Here is a 14,857-nt window from a genome sequence, read left to right on the forward strand (position 1 = left end):
ACGATGTGTATCAGAATTATGACTTAATTAGTCCAGATGAGGAGTTGAGAATTTGAGTGGAATGAAATTATAAAACCCAGCAGGCCATGAGAGCTCAAGTTTTCATAGCAGATTATGCAGTTATTTATATACAGGTATACAACATAGTGTGTGCATGAGTAATTTTCATTTGTGCAAAATCCTTTGCTAAGAATATTAGAATAGAACCTGTTTTTGGTGGTGTAATTTTGCTACTTAAAAATATTAAATGTTTGAATTTATAGATATTACTGTAAGAGCTCTATACTGTATAAGCCACTTGAGATCCTGCAGTCTTATTTATGTTTCTCTTTGAATTATGCTTGAAGCATTTCACATAACTACTGTACAGTGAACAGCATGTTCACTTGTGGATATATATTTTTTCAGAAGAACCCCCTTGGGGTTTTTCCATTTGAGTTGCTAAGAATTCAGATAAAACCATGACTCATTTGCACATTTTCTCTTAGTGCATTTATGCACATGTGCAGTATTTAGAGATCTCTGCAGTTTCCAGTGACTGCAAAGTACATTTCCTAATAACTGACATTTCTAGGATCTTGCATGCCATTCCTGTTTTGCTCCAATCAGCCACATACTGTAAGCTGAAGAAGTTTTAATTAATTTGCAAGCTGAACAAGAGGATCACCTGATTAAGCTTACCTGAGCCTCTCTCAGCCAAATCTCATCCAAGAATGGTGTATAAAATACTTGATACTATCCTTTTCCAACTGGCAAAGACTTTTGGAAAGTAAAGATGATGGAGATAAAAGGTAAATATGTTATTTTCAATGGAAAAAACAGGCAGGTCAGGCCCCATTTATTGTACTAGACTCCTTCCCACAGCCAAGCAGTTGTACTGTATATCCACAGAAATTAGTAACAGTACCATTGTTTTTCTGAATAAGGAAAACATGTCCTATAGCATGCCGAAGTCCAGGAAATTATAGGCTGATTTAAAAAATTTAAAAGAAACACCAGCTACATACAGTAAATATTGCATTGATTGCTTTCATAAATATGAGTTTCTGAGTTAGACTGTATAACGTGCACAGATTTCAACTGAGAACAGAGCAAATGACATTATTTAGGTTTTCACCATTTGTGTGTTTAATCAAAAGCGATACAAAGATTAGAGGACATGAAAAAGAAATTGACCTTTTGACATATAGTACAAAAGCTAGTGACATAAGGCAAAAATCTATACACAAAATTCAACATTTATCTTGAAAGTGCACAAATGTGACTTACAGTATATGACAATTCTCACCAGGTGTATTCTTCTACTATTAAAAACAAGAAACATATCAAACTTACATTTATGATTACATACTGTACGGTATATTGTCAGGCTGTTAAGATATGAAATAGGGATTAGGTTGAAGAGTAAGTAAAATTTGCTTCCTTCACCAGTCTCTATTCAAAAGTACTTTGTTTCATGGAACTTCCTCTCTATCCCTATTTAAACTATTTTTTTTGTTTCATTCTCATTTATTGGCACCCATTACAAGTTAGATATACAGTCCCCTAAAACATTTAATATCTTATCTAATCAATAAGTGTTGGTACTACTGTACAGTATATCCTTCACAGTGCCACCACTAAAACAGAGCACTCAGGAATGTTAGTCACATATCCAAACTTGCATGGTGCTCATTTTCTATTTAAAAGAGAACACCTTCCTCGTTTGAGATTTTAACAGAGAGTATGACTTAACAATGACAAGATTAACCCACAAATATACAGATACTTTATTTTGTGAGTATATTTTATTAGCCTCTGCATGTAATACTTTTAGGAAGGCCACATTTCAGTATTTTACACACTGTACTAAGATACACACTTATCATATGTTTGTATCTTGTATTTTTATACCTTAATAAACTGCTGTTATCACTGTGTTGTGATGCACAATATATTCATAAAAGTTCTAATATATAAAACATTTTACACTCTGTGGTCATTTCTTTAACTTGTAGTTTCTTTGCACAGTAAAAAGGCAATGCATTCCCCATTACGTCGTAGACATACGATTAAACCATTTAATAAACATACGTGTTTAAAATTAAACCTATCGACCTCCAAGAGAATACAGCCTTTAACGCTAACCTGTTTAATTTTTCGAAGCAATATGCAAAATTAGCCTGGGCGATATGACAATATCTTAATTTGGAACGTGAAATAGAAGAAGCAAGTTTCATCATCATAAACGCGATTTGTCTAATTATTGTTTAGTCATGAAGATGAAAGGGGACGTGATGTTTTATGTACATTACGTAAGCCTACTAGTTCGATGAAAAGCATTCTTATTGTGCTAAAGATAGTGCCATTTCTTTGTGAAGGAGCTGTCCAATGTGCTGAATTCGAATTGATCTCAATGGTAGCACCGCAGAAGTACAACTGACCAAAACCGAATACATTATCCATATATGATAAACATGTCTTTTCACGGTGGAGCAGGAGACCTTTCCGAAATTCAATAACAAGTTATTACTTACCAATGAAATGGAAGCTAATAACTGATGGATTATAAATTAGTACATGGCATCTTTGTATCATAAGGATCAATAACAATACAACGTTTGTGACAGACTGCAAATTAATCACATTGCATCTGCGTATTTTGTTTACATCTGGTGAAATGCCCGTTACCGAAAACCGGAAAGCCTTCTAGTAGTTATTTTACTGTTATTTATACACACCTGGATCACAAAATGTCTAAAACAACAGCGACCTTAACCTCTAGATTTGTACCTCAATACATTTCTAAACTTATGAATAAGGAACAATGAAGATAAAGCTAAGTAATAAAGTTTTCACAAAGCATATTTTAATGTGAATATCTGACATTTAACTCCATGTATGAGTCTAAAGAACGACACTTGTCATCACACAGTTGTTAACTGGGGCTACCTTCTTCTTTGGCCAGGCAAACATCTTCTTTAATTTCCCTCGGAAATTATCATGAAGCCAAGCATAAAGAATAGCATTGGTACACGCTGACATCATGGCGAACCAGTGGCAAAGAAGCTGAATCAAATTGAAGTACCGCTTGTCAATTAAGTTGATATCCATGTCCTTCATCATGTTGAAAATGTGCAGCGGCAGCCAGCAAGTACCAAAAGCAGCCACGACCAACACCAACAAACTGAAAGTTTTTCTTCTTCTAGCTCGGTCCCACTCCACCTGGCTTTGCGTAATGTTGCCTGGCACAACTCGGTTTTTAAGTTTGACAGAGATTCTCAAGTAAGATAAGGAGATCACAGTTAAAGGAAGGGCGTACGTAAGGATAAGCGTGCTATAAGCATAAGCCAGGCGCTCCTTTTCCATTCCTACCCAAAACTCTTCGCAAATAGAGAAGTCAAGTTCTGGGAAATCGACGTGGTAAGTGTGAGCCAAGGCTGGAGCCGCCAACAAACATGAAAGCAGCCATATAGCGGCCAGGATGTACGCGCAGGTAGGTATGGTGAGACGTCGCTTCAATGGGTAAACCGTAGCATGGTACCTCTCTACAGCAATTACGGTCAATGTGAAAACGGATACGAAAACTGTTACAGGCTGCATAAGAAACACAAAATAGCACATAAATATTCCATAAATCCATCCCCGTGGCTCAAAAGCGTAAGCCAAAGTAAGGGGCACGCAGGTGGCACACATAAGCATATCAGAAAATGCTAGGTTACCGATTAAGAAATTCGTTACGTTGTGCATCTTTTTGGTCTTGCATATTACATAGATGAGCAAATAGTTTCCGAATATGCCGATGAAAACGACGAAGGAATAGCAGGGAATTATCAGAGGTTTAAAGGACTGCAACAGTTGGAGCCCAGTGAATTGGTTCCACGTTATGTTGTTCAGTTCAGCCAGCAGTCTCTGCGAGGAAGTCGGGTTCTCAGTGTTCATCTTGAGGTACAGTCGGAGGTGGCAGCGCGTGGACAGACTTTTAAGTCGTATTGCCCCCCCTCTGTCTGAGTGCCTCTAACTAAACCTAAAAGATTCGAGAAAATAAAATCTGTGTAGCATTTCACTAAAATAAAACCGTACAAATAAAAACAACACCATGATTAAACTACTGATACGATAAATCACATACTGTATCAATATTTTTGGAAAAATTAAAATAAACTAGTTTATCGGCATTGTACATTATACTTACGATGCTGCTGGGCTAGTTCCTTGACTTGCATGGTTAAACGTGCAACCTAATAAGATAAAACATTGTGTTCCTCGTATTCAAGAACTGTTGAAATATTCTACAAGTGGGCAGTGTTTTTTTTTTCAAAAGGCACGTATGCTCTAGCGATGTCACAGCATTCTACAAAGAGGGAAAGTGGTTGGCTGTACAGCATTGTACGTTGCTACCTACGTCTCAGATGGAACAATATGATCTGACTGTCATCAAGTGTAGACAAGTTGCAGGTTAACGTGTCTTGTCAATAAGTTTCTGCCTTTCATTTAATCTATGTATATTTCATCAATAGAAACGAGCAAAAAGGAGCAAATACAATATGATAATTGGGATGAATGTACTGTATATAAGTCTCTCTAAGGAACAAAACGAGCATGGTTTTTGCATGTTCAGTGCGTATGTAGATTGTTAATTTTACAAGCAATCACGGACTAACATTTCGTTATTTTTGATCTTTCAGTTTTTTACTCTCCAAGGTTATGAATTTTTTTATTTTTGGTTTCTGTATCGCTGGTTTTTACATCGCACCACTGTTAATAAACATAAAGGATTAACATACAGAAAAGTCATTTTAATCGCGGGAACAATATGACAAAATTAATTCCTTTACAGTTTGTCTAGTGATTTTGTGATCAGCAGTCATTTGACTCCATACCTAACTTAATTGCCAAAAAAATTTTACAGTATGTGAAGTAATATAACCCTGTTGCCAGCAGAGGGAGACCTAAGTACATCACCTACTGTATGTCCGCAACCCCTACAGTATCACATCTTAAGGACAGGACATCTGCAGCTTCAGACTTTACATTGACGGCAATTGACTGCATTAATGGGTTGGCATTAATAACGCTTTAATAAATGTAGTCTAAGGTAAGTTTATGCATTAATGTTAATTGGCTACTCATGTTCTTTAAAACCTACTTGAGGTTAATTTAGAACCAAATCAACTCAGAACTTTCACCCGCCCATCTGTAACAGATTCATCATATACAGTATTACCTGTGACTTTGTGTTTGCTGAAGGCTTCTTTTATCTGCCCAAAACAAAATTTTCACTTAGTACACAGTTTGTCATCTGCAGTTGAGGGGGTGATTGAAAGATTTTATGAGGTCAGTTCTGCAGTTAGAATATTTAAAGCATCATATACTGTATACATATATCCCTTATCAACATCCTAAATGTATTGGCAGCAAGAATTTGAAAATAAATTATATTCTCATGATATTGTATGCTTTATACTGTAGTATGACTAAATGTGCAATGGCCTAATAGATGTGATACAGATATTAGATCATAGAGATGCATCTGTGTGCAAAGGTGCAAGTGAAGGTTAATACCGTACTGAAAAGTAAAAAGAAATGTTTTGGCTGTAAAGCCTTTGTTCAGATAGATGTGGTGACTCCAGTATAATAGGAAGTTTTCCAAAGGGCATGCATGTAATCAATCACTGTTCATTCTCTTGCTAACGGATATCCACGTACATTTCATATACTGTATCAGTCATAGTGGTCAATAGAAATATAGCAGTTGTAAAAATATTATTATTATTATGCATGCATGTTTTGTTGTTTTCAACATATCCACTACGAAATGGACATATGCTTAAGAGACTCATGTACCTAAAATTGGACTGAACATTCCTTTCTTAAAAAATGAAGAATTCTGCTGAAGGGACTCATCTTCAGTGAAAGGGTACTTTTGAGTTTAGTCATAATGTTATAGCTTTTTTGTAGCCTCCATGTGACCTGGCTGTGAATGCCCAATAATGTATGTTTTATTGTAGATGCTGATTGAAGTCCATGGCTTTCACAGCCACAGCTGAAAGGGGTAAAACGTGCACCCGCAATCAAAGTGTAGATTCAACTACCGCAGTATAATCATATTCAATCTTGATATGAATAAAAGTGGAAATGATTGCCCGACAATCATAAGCTTGGAGCATTTTATTTAAGAAGATGAAAATTAAAAGAATGAGCCTCCTTCCACTAAAAGCTTTATAGCACAAAGTGTCAGTATTTTTCTCCCTTCCCAAAATTGACCTGCATTTTGCACTCTTGTTAGCCTCGGAATATAGCAGCTATGTCAGATTTAAATAGGTTTCCAGAGAGACATTAACCTTGGGGCTACAATGGAAGTTGGAGAGGATTTCTGGTTTTCTGGAGCAGACAGAAATGCATCAGAAAAGACTGCTTATCCCATACAAAGAGTTCAGAATCATTCTGTAGCTTTTCTTAGTGTTCTGTTGTCCGAGTACAATACCACAGCCACCTCTTTCTGTCTTAAAGAGACCATAACATTTTAACACCATAACTTGTACCTTTTATGGTGGCTTGAATCTTTCATGAAGGTGATATGACAACCCAACTGTTTAGTCAGGGATTTTCCATTTATTAGCACACCTGTCCATCACTCTTTCCTGAATGGCTGCATTTACCATGTTCACTAATCTAGGGAACAGAAAGTCACCCACTACTCAATGATAGCGCTCTGAAAGGAGTATGGTGAGGTTATATTTATATTATTAAGATCACTTTATGCAATCCTAGGAAAATATTTGTTTTTTAAAGTATTTTTAAACATTTATCAGCTAAGTTATTTAGTTGTAAACTTGCAATATGAGTAAGAATTACATTTATGTACCAAATACATTGTTTAATTAAGAGACAAATTTACACATCCCTGGACATTATCCACAGTATTTTTACACCCCCTAGACTGCTTTTAAAAATATTTCATACAGTACATAGTACCCTTACCATCTGTACAATGCACTAAAAATGTACAGTACAAGCACAAAATCAAAAATACAGTTTTTCTCTTCTAGCATTATGATAGGCGGTAGCTTGGTTTGCCTTAACACTGATCTTATCAATCTACCTAGTCTTTTCTGTCAAAACACTATCTGAATTTCGTTAAAAATACAAATTTCATAATCTGCAGTAAAGCTGTCATATAAAAGGGGACATGCTGTACTGTTATTGTAGGTGTGAGACAACATCCTAATAAATTTTCTGCTGATGACTTCTAAAGAGGAGATGGTATCTATTCAGCTGAGGATTTTAATAAGCAAGGGGGCTGGGCAGAAAATGAGGCGCTCTTTACTTTGTACATCCTGTACATAGAGGTTTCTTTCAAAATTGTAATCTGTATTGCGTTCCTAACTTTATTTTTCTCCTTCCTTTTTGTTTCCTCAAGACAGAAAGTACCCCTCTGTTGAATGTGGATCAGGAATTGTGTGTGTCAGATTAACCTTTTTGAGCTGAAGTGAAGGTTTCTTGAACAAGTATAATTTTGTACACAGTTGCTTTATTCGTTTTAATCGTGAACACACAGTACCTGTACGTACATTTTACGTTTATTCACAGAAAATCTATTGTTCTTATGTAAAGGCGGAGTTTACAAAATACATTTTAAAGGCATTACGTTTATGGCAATACATTCTTCAATATGTGTGTTTTTTAAATCATAATAAAATAGATACAAAACTTTTGGTTAAATTACAATGGTTTGCTCATGAATAAGTTCTTTATTACAAAACTACACTCACTGTTACGCTGTGTCCGTAAGGAGCTATCTTTCTTCGCCAAATAAACAGTTTCTTTAGTTCCTTTCTGAAACTGTCGTGCAGCCATGCGTAGATGAATGGATTATAGCAGACTGAACTCATGGCGAACCAGTGGCAGGAGAGCTGCATCAGGTTGAAGTAATATTTACTGATAATATTAATGTTAATATCGCGAATGATGTTAAACATGTGCAAAGGCAGCCAGCAGATGCCGAACACGACTACAACTATGACCAACAAACAGAACGTCCTTTTCTTCCTGGCTTTGTCCCAGTCTGCTTGGCTTTGTGTTACACTGCCGGGCATAACCCTGTTCTTCAATTTCACAGAAATTCTCACGTATGATATCAGAATCACCAACAGCGGCAACAAAAATGAAATTAACAGCAGGCAGAAAGCATAGGCTTGTCTTTGACTTTCTTTGGTTTCCCAGAACTCTTCGCAGATAGTGATTCCCTGATCCTTTAATTCTACATAGTAGGTGTTAGCCATGGCAGGAACAGCAAGACAACACGCGATTATCCAAATGAAGAGCATCAGGTAAGCGCTTAGTTTCAGAGAAATTCTGCGGCGCAGCGGGTGGACGATCGCAATGTAGCGGTCCACAGCAATTGCGGTCAGAGTGAAAATAGAAACATAGACTGTCACCGGCTGCATAAAAAGCACGAAATAGCACATTGAATTGCCGAAGAGCCAACCTTTGGGTTCGTACACGTAGGCTAAGGTGAGAGGAATGCAGGTTGTGCACATTAGAACATCAGAAGTAGCGAGATTTCCTATGAGGAAATTAGTCACATTGTGCAGTTTCTTTACTCTCACTATTACCGACACCAAAAGAAAGTTACCAATAATTCCGATGATGACAACAGCGGCATATAGTGGGATTATTACAGCCTTAAGTTGCTGAATCAACTGCAAACCTTGAAATGCTGCAAAAGTCTCGTTTGGCACTTTGACCAGTGTCTTTTCCGTTTTATTATCGAAAAGTTGCAGCCCCCACCCAAATTCAGAAGAATGATTAGTCATTTTACTTCCTAAAGGAAAAAAAAGAACAGAACAGTTATTTAAATGACATTCTGACCACTGTTCGCAACCTACTGTAACATAAACAGTAAATATTGAAACACCAGTATTTAACCTATAAATCTCTTATCGCTCAATAGAGTCTCAAAGCACCAATAGATCGATGGAAAAATGAAGTGTTGTATTAAAAAAACGTCAATCCGTGTTCTTCTGGGAAGCGCATCATTTTTATTACCAGAATCATGCTGTACAGTAGGTGCTGACTAGCCCAAGAGGCAAAACTCTTGGCTGAACTACTTAAGCTTGAAAACTGAACTGAACTTACCTCTGTCTATTGGTGTCTAGCTGCAAATCCCATCGTGTGACTTTTAAGTAAGAAATAATAGGAAATGCAATGGTGGGATGCACTTTTATGCTATCCATGAGCGTGTCGCCACACAAATTGGTTAAGCATTGTTTCACGCGAGAGTCTTCATTCGAGAGTCCTTTCAGAAAAGCATCGTTGTTCTGTAGTCTGATAACCTGCCGGCAACATTATCTCATTTACAGCTATAAACCACCAACAGTTTTTAAACCGAGCAGGTTTACATGACTGGTAGGAACATCACAGATCCAGATGGATCTGAGATGATGTGCATGAGAGTACTGTTAAATTTTAGAAAAAAATACAGTATATATCACAGGCCCCTCCCTTTCATTTCCTCCCAAGCTCAGTATCGGCAAGAGTAATGAAAGGATCACATTTCTTGGAGAAAAACCATGGTTTTATGTCAAGTCTGCTCGGGAACAAAATAAGCTTTTATACAGTGCCATTGGCATGGAAAAGTATAATTTCTGTGTGTTAAGAAAAACAAACAGCATGCACACGAACTGTTAGAAAGTTCACGAAATATTTGGAAAACTTGTTTTAAAGTTAGGAAAATTCGAATTTCTTACATTTACAGAGCAATGTTTTATACAAGCATATCGATGCTTCCCAATTAACTGTTTCAAACGCTTACTGACAATTTCGCTTAAAACAGAAAATTCATCTTTTTAGAATTACACTTCAACACAACAGTGTTTCTTTGCCCTGTAGCATACTGTATACTTGTATACTGTGTAACAAATAAGGATGTTATTGTTGTTACCTATTTTTCCAGAAGATTTGAAAATTGTGACTGGAAACAATGATGTTGTAAAAGAAACATTAAACTGCGGCACAGAATTAAAATGCAAAATAAAAAAATATTAGGGACATAGACAAGGCTGGACACTGCAAAGATTGTTTATAAAATTATCCTAAAATAGAACATTAACCACAAATCAATCACATGGACATATTTTGTTTTCTACCTATAGAGCAAGCAAGCCACAAACTAGATTTTCCTAATCAATTCAGATTTTTTTAGTTCTAATTTGTTCAATCACATTTGTTCCCTTATAAATCCATTCCCACAGGATTAAAAAGCAGAAGGTGACTTGCATGTCACTACATGTTAAATAAATATTTAAAGCTAAGGAAGCCCTTCATGGCCCTGCCCTGACAGTAAACACACTGTGGAATTCAACTGAAGGCAGTTAAGTGGTGTTTGATAGCTGCAAGGTGACCTGTGCTCTTGAACTGTGGGGGAAAGGTGGCTAAGTCACAACACAGAAAGGAAGCAAAGTAATGTTCACACTGCAGCTGCTTTTTCTAACTGCTTAGAGAAAGGCGTAAGAACTGTGATCTCCTATGTGGCTCCTGTGACTCATCCACTGTCATGCATCACTACCAAAGAAGCAAGCTTGAAATCAGATTTTCTAAATAGCACATTGTCCAAGTCAGTATGTGCATTCATATTAAGTGTTCACTTTACAGTGTCTGAATTCAGCATGGGTTCTTCATCACTGGCAACAAAATTAGTGCATTTCACTCAAAAACAAAATAATTAAGAGTCCCATTCAACAGAACACATTTGAATGGCACAATTGCCATTACAATGTTTTTTATGAAGGATGTCAGATGTACACTTCTTCTTTAGTGGTGGTTTTAACCTGTTCCATTCCCTAAAACAGTCTATATATACAGTATATGTTTTCCTAACATTTGTGTTCTCAGATCATCACAAATGTATTTTTTGGTTTTGTTACTGTAGTTACTTCTAATGGAAGTTTTTCATTTTATCTAGTCTTAATGTCAAAATGTCTAAACACTTAGTCATACAGGAAATTGGTACCTGCCAGACAAATAGCAAAAACAACAATATAATAATAGTGCCACATATGGAAAATTCTAACCGTAATATGGAGTTTTCATTTGAAGTAAAAGTCTGTGTAACACATCCAAATATAAATAATAATCTGAAATGAAAATAATTTAGCCTATTGCAGCTATGACATTTCTTTTTTATTATTTTCTGGCTTATATCTGTAAAATTGAAATTAAGTAAGACTATTAAATGTTTTCATAATGTGTTTACAAAGCAAACATTTTTTAGCTTAATGTTCAAGTATGTTACACAACAGGTGAAAACAGAGTGCTGAGAAGGATGTTTATACACGCAAGAAAATATTTTTACGTATTTTGTGTGTGTATGAATTAAAACATCTTCCATTAAATGACGAGATGAAGTGAAAACCTTGTTTCAAACTGTACAAATCTACTTTTTGAAACTGGTACTGGTAACATCAGAATTTTGATACATTCTGTACATATTTCTTCTGTTCTGTTAATCCAGACACCTTGCAGGAAAAAAAAAAAACATTACCCAGACAATTTCCCTAAAACAGGGGTCTCCACAAATCAAAATAGATTGATATGTTTTTGGCAGTGAGCAAAAATGATAATAACATCTTACATATTATTTCCAGTTATGACCACAGGGTGAGCTCCAGGAGCACGTCTTATACAGTACACATCAGGTGCGACTTGACACAAATTACAAGCTCTTTATTATATAAGGTGGGAAGTAAAAATGAGATACATTATATAGTTCATTATATACAGTACATTAATATAGATCATAACTGAAGTTATGAATATAGTTCAGAACTAGAAGTAACCTACTCATTTACTGAGCGAGATTTCTGTAGGATCCCCATCTATCACACACAGCACACATTTTAGAATCACTTCTGGTGTGTTTGAATTTCCTGCTTCAACCTCATCTATTAAGAGCAGTTCCAATTTTGTGTACTCTCATCAGAGTCTTGCCTGTAGCGCCTGCTGAAACCATGGTGTCTAACTATAATCTACCACATGGAGCAAGCTTCAGCAGCTTTGTTTTTGATTTCTACTGTATGTGCTTGTCAGGAGATATTACTTTCCTACAGTCTATAGCACTCTACTGTACATTCACTCTGTACACTACAACAGGTTCTCCAACTATAATTGGAGAGTAAAAGTAATATATTGTATAAGTAGAACTGTACTATCGTGAATTTGATTTTATAAAATATAGGATTCTATATTGTGATATTTGAATTTCATACCCAATTTTTTGTTGCATTCAGTTTTGTATATACTGTGTATGCAGTACTGTACAGTATGTGTATCTACTATACTTACAAATAAGGATATAAGATAAAGCAGTACTTGTACAGAAAGATATACAGATATGTGAAGAAAAAGCTTGTAAGATTAATGTACTTCAGGTCATAAATAATAGAGGCATTAAAAACTGTAATGCATTGCAATTAGACAAAATAACCTAAAATCAAAGTCAATTTGAAAATGTATCATCACGAGACATTAGGAAAGGAAATAAAAGTACATAATGTATCTAAAATATAAGACTATACATTTTCTTGCTTGAAGTCACCATACTTGGTAAAGGGGGCCATAGTCTTTTAGCATGGTTTCAATGTTTCATGGTAAATTGTTAATATATAATAATGTAAATGAGAAAAACCTAGTCTTCCCTTTGCTGTGCTGTTTGTGACAGCTTAACGATTTAATTACAAATGCTTGTTATTTTAAAAATATCCATTCATCTGTAATTCTTGCATTTTTAAGATGTTCTCTGCTTTGGTCTTAAATTCAATCCAATTTAGTGTCCCAATCCACATCACCATGTGTACCAGTTTCTTTCAAAAAATAGAAAATGCTTTTAAAAATCTATATCCAAAAATACTGTAAAAACAGAAATGATGAGAATCCCAGACGAAGTAAAGACAGAATATTAACAGAGTAGAATACAAGGTATAATTAGTCACATTAGTTTAAGGGAGAATTTTAGAAGGACGTACTTCCTTATATTGGGTTATGTTACGATAACCATACACTGTTGCGTCTAATTGCATATTTAAACATACAGTTGAGACAGAGTGCTAGAATGTCAAACAATGGAATGATTCAAACCACAATTAAAGAATTCACCAAATGACAAGCCACAGATAACAACTACTCACAAAAAAAACAAAAATGTGAAAGTATTTCCAAATCTACTTCACCTTCAACTTCACCTCCAAGGAAAGTTATACTCTATGAAAAAATATATATTTTGCAGTTTCTCATCAAAAAATGAAAATAATCGATTAGCCCATCAATATATGATGCTTTTGTCATAGTGCTTCTTACTCTGAATTCTATCTAAATGTTTGCATTTGAGAATAGACATACAGGTAACACGCATTGCTTTTATGTCCTTGTTGTGTTATGGGCAAGTTGTATGAGCATGATAGTTACCGTAGTAACAATGACATTAAGTCCGTGGTTGATATTTTCATCTCTTGGACATGATTTCAAGGGAATGTTCAACAAGAGGGCATTCACAAACATTTGAGGACATTCTCTAGTGTATATGATGTGTATTGTCCATGGAAGATACAAATATTACTGTTTGCAGTTACTAGGAAGTGATCTGGGTGGTGATATGACTCAGATATAAAATTCAAGTAATTCTACCAAGTCTGTCTTTAACAGATATGTGCTCAAATTGAAAGGCCTGTGGTCAATAATTTTGCCACTTTTCTTTACCAGTGATTTGAAAATATTCTTGATCTAAATGGAATAGGTATTCAAGGAGATTTCATCTTCCTTCCACAAAATAGTTTTGCTGTATAAATTTCAGGCTGTGGTTGTCAATACCAATAAACACATGATCAATCATGTACATCAATAACCCATTTCTGAATGTGCAGTGCCCTGCAAAAGTATTCACCCCTCCATCGATGTCTCATATCCCCGAGTTACAGATGATGTTGAAGTTCTTTTTTTATGAAAACTTGAAAGCTCAAACTGTACACTGGGTGGAAGTTAAATCTCAACAAAGACTACAAGTCAACAACCACGATGTGTTGATGTTGCATAAGTATTCACTCCTTTTTGTTTTGGCAAATCTAAATTAGTTCAGATGCACAACATGACTTTGAAAAGTCACACAATTTGTTCAGTGGCCTCAATCTGGCCTGATGGCAGAATGCCCTGACATGGCAGAAGTGTTCAGAATGACAATCAAGTTGAATCACTTTAAAATTAAATTGTAATTTAATTAAATTGTGAAATTTAATTAAATTAAAACACAGCTATTTGATTCTATTATGTCTTGGTTTGAAACTTCTAGCAGCAGGTTTGTGTCAGTACAAATCATACATATTACAAAAAATATAGGATTAAGGGTGTTTTAGCATAATGTATAAATCATGTCAATCCTACAACTACATTTCCAGTTCGGTGTAATTGTTTAATCATCAGTTAACTTGTAAATGGACCTTCAATACTGTGTACATAAAAATTCAACATATATGCAAGATAAACAATAACAGAAAATAGTTGTGCTGTGAGAAAGATTAAGTATCTTTATTGTCCTCTCAGATGTGAGAGGTCCAGGTACTCAGAGCACCTCAATTAGCCTCGACTAAAGTTGGGATAGCTAACTCGGGAAGAGATTTGAGCATTTTAAACCCATTTTTCAAGTCTATTTATAACCTACAGAAAGTCTACCTGCATAATAACTAGTGGAGTTTTACCTTCCTTGCTTTGGGTTTAGCTAGGTTTGATACCCATAATACAAATACATGCTTCATGCTAAGGCAACAGTTTCTGCTGTAGTTCTTCAGTGAGCATTCTTGATCTCATCATGTAAAAACACCTTCTTAAT

At 35.5% G+C, this 14,857-nt stretch overlaps 2 protein-coding genes across 2 annotated transcripts; both read right to left on the minus strand.

Annotated features, from left to right (window-relative positions):
• Positions 1-1,104: 1,104 nt before the first annotated feature.
• LOC148834931 (prolactin-releasing peptide receptor-like) lies at positions 1,105-3,921 on the minus strand. Its single transcript, XM_088917026.1, has one exon. The coding sequence runs from the start codon at positions 3,919-3,921 to the stop codon at positions 2,887-2,889; it is 1,035 nt and encodes a 344-aa protein (XP_088773152.1). The 3' UTR covers positions 1,105-2,886.
• A 3,815-nt stretch (positions 3,922-7,736) lies between these two features.
• LOC148834932 (prolactin-releasing peptide receptor-like) lies at positions 7,737-8,798 on the minus strand. Its single transcript, XM_088917375.1, has one exon. The coding sequence runs from the start codon at positions 8,796-8,798 to the stop codon at positions 7,737-7,739; it is 1,062 nt and encodes a 353-aa protein (XP_088773501.1).
• Between the last annotated feature and the right edge of the window lie 6,059 nt (positions 8,799-14,857).

This window comes from Atractosteus spatula, chromosome 5 (assembly GCF_055471065.1).
Source record: "Atractosteus spatula isolate fAtrSpa1 chromosome 5, fAtrSpa1.hap1, whole genome shotgun sequence".
NCBI classification, from domain to species: domain Eukaryota; kingdom Metazoa; phylum Chordata; class Actinopteri; order Semionotiformes; family Lepisosteidae; genus Atractosteus; species Atractosteus spatula.